Source organism: Saimiri boliviensis, chromosome 6 (assembly GCF_048565385.1).
Source record: "Saimiri boliviensis isolate mSaiBol1 chromosome 6, mSaiBol1.pri, whole genome shotgun sequence".
In the NCBI taxonomy this organism is placed as follows: domain Eukaryota; kingdom Metazoa; phylum Chordata; class Mammalia; order Primates; family Cebidae; genus Saimiri; species Saimiri boliviensis.
The window spans coordinates 74918039-74922661 of record NC_133454.1 but is presented as its reverse complement, the minus strand read 5'-3'; the positions used below and the strand labels follow the sequence as shown (position 1 = coordinate 74922661).

At 37.6% G+C, this 4623-nt stretch overlaps 1 protein-coding gene across 1 annotated transcript; it reads right to left on the bottom strand.

Annotated features, from left to right (window-relative positions):
- Positions 1 to 595: 595 nt before the first annotated feature.
- Positions 596 to 1534, bottom strand: OR51A7 (olfactory receptor family 51 subfamily A member 7). The gene has a single exon (XM_003923380.3). It carries the CDS (start codon positions 1532 to 1534, stop codon positions 596 to 598), a length of 939 nt encoding a protein of 312 aa, XP_003923429.1.
- Between the last annotated feature and the right edge of the window lie 3089 nt (positions 1535 to 4623).

The following is a 4623-nucleotide window of genomic DNA, read 5'->3' as shown; positions in this document are numbered from 1 at the left end:
TGCTCATGCTTACAGGCACACTCTTCTTTAAATTTATCATGCAGAGACTAAATTGGCATTCCAATACCTCCTGAATTTAGACTTTTCAAAGCTTTTCTTAAGTGCTCCAAAATCTGATTCACTTATCTTATGCAACACTATCACTTGCTATTTGTTAAATTATGCTTTCTATTCTAATCAGATCAGCATCCTTCATAGCTGCTATGTGCTCTGCCATTTTACCTTTCCTTGATAGTATGAGCTTAGACTTTGTATATCATCTGTACTTTTAATAGATACTAGTTGAATGAAAATCTCAATCTGCCCTAATTTTATTAATTCTTTATGGGCTGGCTCAAATCCAGCTGCTTCATCATATAAGTGTTTTGTTTCAACTCCTCCTAAAATGTTGATTAAACTTCTATATCTTATATATCTCTTGATTATTTTTTCTATCCTGTTAAATTATATTCTCAACTTTATTATAAATTCTGCACTACACAGCTTTCAACTCCTTCCTCCATTCCTTCATTTGTGACTTCTGTAGCATTAAACACACAGCAAATGCCAGTAAATGCTTACCGGTTGATAATTTATTACCCGATTATTCACATTCTTATTTCTCACATATGTGAAGCAACTTCCCCAAGATCTTCTCCCAGATTTGTCGAGTCTTTACACAGTACACAATGGGGTTCATAAGGGGTGGCACCAACAAGAACATATCCGCAATAAGGATCACAGCAAAAGGACTTTTGTGCTTGGCAAAGCGGTGCATGGCAGCCAGGGTGATGATGGGCACATAGAAGGTGAGCACAGCACAGATGTGGGAGACACAGGTATTTAGGGCCTTAAGCCTCTCTGCCAAAGATACAATGCTGAGTACAGTCTTCAAGATCAGCACATAAGACAAAAGAATCAATGCCAAGTCCAGCATAGTACAGAGAGCAATGAAGAAGCCATAGATGACATTGATCTTGTTGTCAGAGCAGGCCAGCTTCATGGTATCCTGATGAAGACAGTATGAGTGAGAAAGAAGATTCTTTTGACAGTATTTTAATCTCCTTAGGGTGATGGGAAATGGAAGCACTAAGAGAATGCTCCTAATGGCTAAAATAAGTCCCATTTTAGCAACCCTGTTGCTAGTGAGGATAGAGCTATATCTTAAGGGATTGCGAATAGCAAGAAAGCGGTCCAAAGACATAATTAGAAGTACTGAGGATTCCATGACAGAGAATCCATGAATGAAGAATTCTTGAGCAAAGCAGGCATTTGGTGAAATTCTCACGGCATTGAACAAGAAGATCCTCAGCATGGTAGGAAGGGAGGAGAGGGACAGGCCTATGTCAGAGACAGCCAACATGGCAAGGAAATAATACATGGGCTCATGAAGTGAGGGCTCTGCCTTTATGATAAAGAGAATGGTGCAGTTGCCCATGATGGCAACCAGGTACATGAGGCAAATGGGGATGGAGAACCAAATGTGAGCATGTTCCAGTCCTGGGATCCCAATCAGAAGGAAAAACTTGACTTCGGTGTTATTGAGATCAGACATGATGAGGCAGATACGAGCTCATTAGCCAGATCTGAAACCATATAAATGAAAAGCAGTCATGCTTTTGGTTAAAACTCAGTTTTGTGGAGATAAGGGGCTCATTCATATACTATACTCAAAAGCATATTTGGCTGTTAATCAACTGCACTCTTCAAAATTAACCAGAAGCTCTTAAGCATGTTCATATTCTCCAGCATGGTAAAGTCACTTCTAACAACTTGGCCTAAGTTGGTGACTTTTTACATTTTTTTTAGATGAAGTTTTGCTCTTGTCACCAGGCTGAAGTGCAATAGTGCAATCTCAGCTCGCTACAACCTCCACCCTTCGAGTTCAAGCAATTCTCCTGCCTCAGCCTCCTAGGTAGCTGGGATTACAGGTGTGTGCCACTATGCCTGGCTAATTTTTGTATTCTTAGTAGAGATGGAGTTTCACCATGTTGGCCAGGATGGTCTCAAACTCCTGGCCTCAGGTGATCCACCTGCCTCAGTCTCCCAAAGTGCTGGGATTACAGGCATGAGCCACCACTCCTGGCCCTACTTTTTAAAATTTCTATCCAAATATATAAAACATATCAAAGTGGAGCTTCTTTGAAATGGTAATAAGACACTTAGAGTCTTTCCTACTCCTTTTTCCATGGTCTTCAGCAGTACCTATATTGGCTTTAAAATAAGATATCTGAGCTTTATGTAGAAAGTTTGAAAGAAATGGTCTAAGAACTGTAATCCCAGCACTTTGGGAGGCTGAGGTGGGTGGATCATGAGGTCAAGAGATCGAGACCATTCTGGCCAACATGGTGAAACCCATCTCTACTAAAAATACAAAAAAATTAGCTGGGTGTGGTGGCACGCGCCTGTAGTCCCAGCTATTCGGGAGGCTGAGGCAGGAGAATTGCTTGAACCCAGGAGGCGGAGGATGCAGTGAGCCAAGGTGGCACCACTGCACTCCAGCCTGGCACCTAGTGACGAAGGGATACTCTGTCCCCCCCCACAAAAAAAAAAGAAAGAAGAAATGGTCTAAGAAAATATTCAGAGATCACTGCAAATATTTGGAAAATATTAAGTCATTAAATGCTATAAAGTAAATAAGTTTATAGACTACCTCTTACACTTAATAGGTAGGTACTTACGCACATTTTACACATGAGTAAATATATATGTTATATCAAGTGTTATATAACAATAAACACAATGATTTCTGTTCAAACACATTTGCCCTTTGTTCGACTTTAACTTATTTGGGCCTTATTTTAAATCTGTAAAATGAATACAATTTTGGTATGTTTTGATGATTATAGATGTTTATGAAGTTCCAAACACAGATCTTTATAAACCACAAATTTCTTTAAATATTAACATCGATTACACAGTAGTTTCCAATAGAACATGTTGGAGAAATAAAACAGAGGATGAATCCTTTGGAGCTCTGTATCCTTATTTATTCATGTATATATTCATGTATTAAATGTGATACTTCCTAGCCCAAACACTTACAATTCACACTTCATGTTATCATTTTATTTCAAGAAACAATTTTAAGTTTTACAGCAGTATCGTGTGCATGTTTATCTTATCTATCTTGATTAGATTTTATTTCATATCTCTGAATTTAGTCATAGAAATTTGTCAAATAAATGCATATTTAGTCAAATAAATTCTAAATGAAAAAAATCCAAACCTCCCAATTTCTGTTTGAAATAAAACATTAAAAATTTACCTACATAATAAACTGAACCTGGTTTTGTTTTAGTCTCTTTTTAAAAATATACAAGTTATATTTTCAGAAGTAAATTATGCAATCTTGCAACTTATCATCAAGTTTTTGGCCTTCAAGATAAACAGGTCAAAATTAGTAAAACTATCAGAGAAACAGATATCTCTAAGATAACCATCATATATTCCAGCTATTATTTAATAAGCTTTCTAAGTAAATGCATAAATAAAAATTAGGAAATTAATACTTTCAATTAAAAATGCAAAAATACAAAAGTTGAAGGTAGAACCAATGGAAGGCTAGAGAGAACAGGACATGGTATCCTCACTCCAGAATTTTTTAAACTTCAGCTTGCAGGAAAAAAAATGTCATCAGTCTTCAGTGGAGAACACAGGGGCACTGAAAATTTATTGAGCTCCTTTCTGTGAAAGCTTAACTGTGAATTTATATTGTATTTTGTGATTTTTTTTGAGGATAATTTTTAAAGTACGTAGTAAATAACAAGCAGCCCTGGACCAATATATTTCACTTTTGCTAGGTACTGTCTTCTAAGAAACATTTTGAGAACACATGGACACAGGGAGGGGAGCATCACACACTGGGGTCTGTTGGGGGGAAATAGAGGAGGGACAGCGTGTCGTGGGGAGTTGGGGAGAGATAGCATGGGGAGAAATGCCAGATATAGGTGATGGGGAGGAAGGCAGCCAATCACACTGCCATGTGTGTACCTATGCAACAATCTTGCATGTTCTTCACATGTACCCAAAAACCTAAAATACTACAACAACAACAACAAAAGAAACATTTTGGCAGCTTGTGAATGGATCTGCATCTTTTACACGGAAAAAGCCTTGAACAGTTTGAACTTTAATCTCCCACCATGGTAGTGAACCTAATGCAAAGGATAAGTATATTGTGAAGATGGTAGCAGATTGTGAGATGTCATTAAAACCATTCTCCTGGTATTTGTTGGACTATGCTTTCTTATCAGCACTTAATTCGGAATTCTTCCCCCCGCCCCTTTTGCTGAAGGATACTGACTTAGATCTTTCAGAGAATGCATCTCTCATGCATCTTTGGTTATAGAAGATTCTGCAGTGTTTTATAACGTATCCTGCCCAACTCCACTACTACCATACACATTGACTACTCAATGTTAAAAGGTCTGGAAAAGGTTGTATTTATCCTCATGTATCTGTCATCAATATAATATGTGGAACATAAGAGGCTCTCAGCAAATATGCAAAGAATGAATATGAATGGAAGGAATGTAAAATATGTAGAATCATTTCTTAGCACCTTCTCCCTTTTCTTCTGGGGCAGGAACTAAGAGATATTGATGTCTATTCCTCTCATATTTTCAGTGGTAAACTCATTAT

Bases quoted from the DNA above. Each gene is read 5' to 3' on its own strand.
- OR51A7 (XM_003923380.3), bottom strand. From the start codon at position 1,534: ATGTCTGATCTCAATAACACCGAAGTCAAGTTTTTCCTTCTGATTGGG.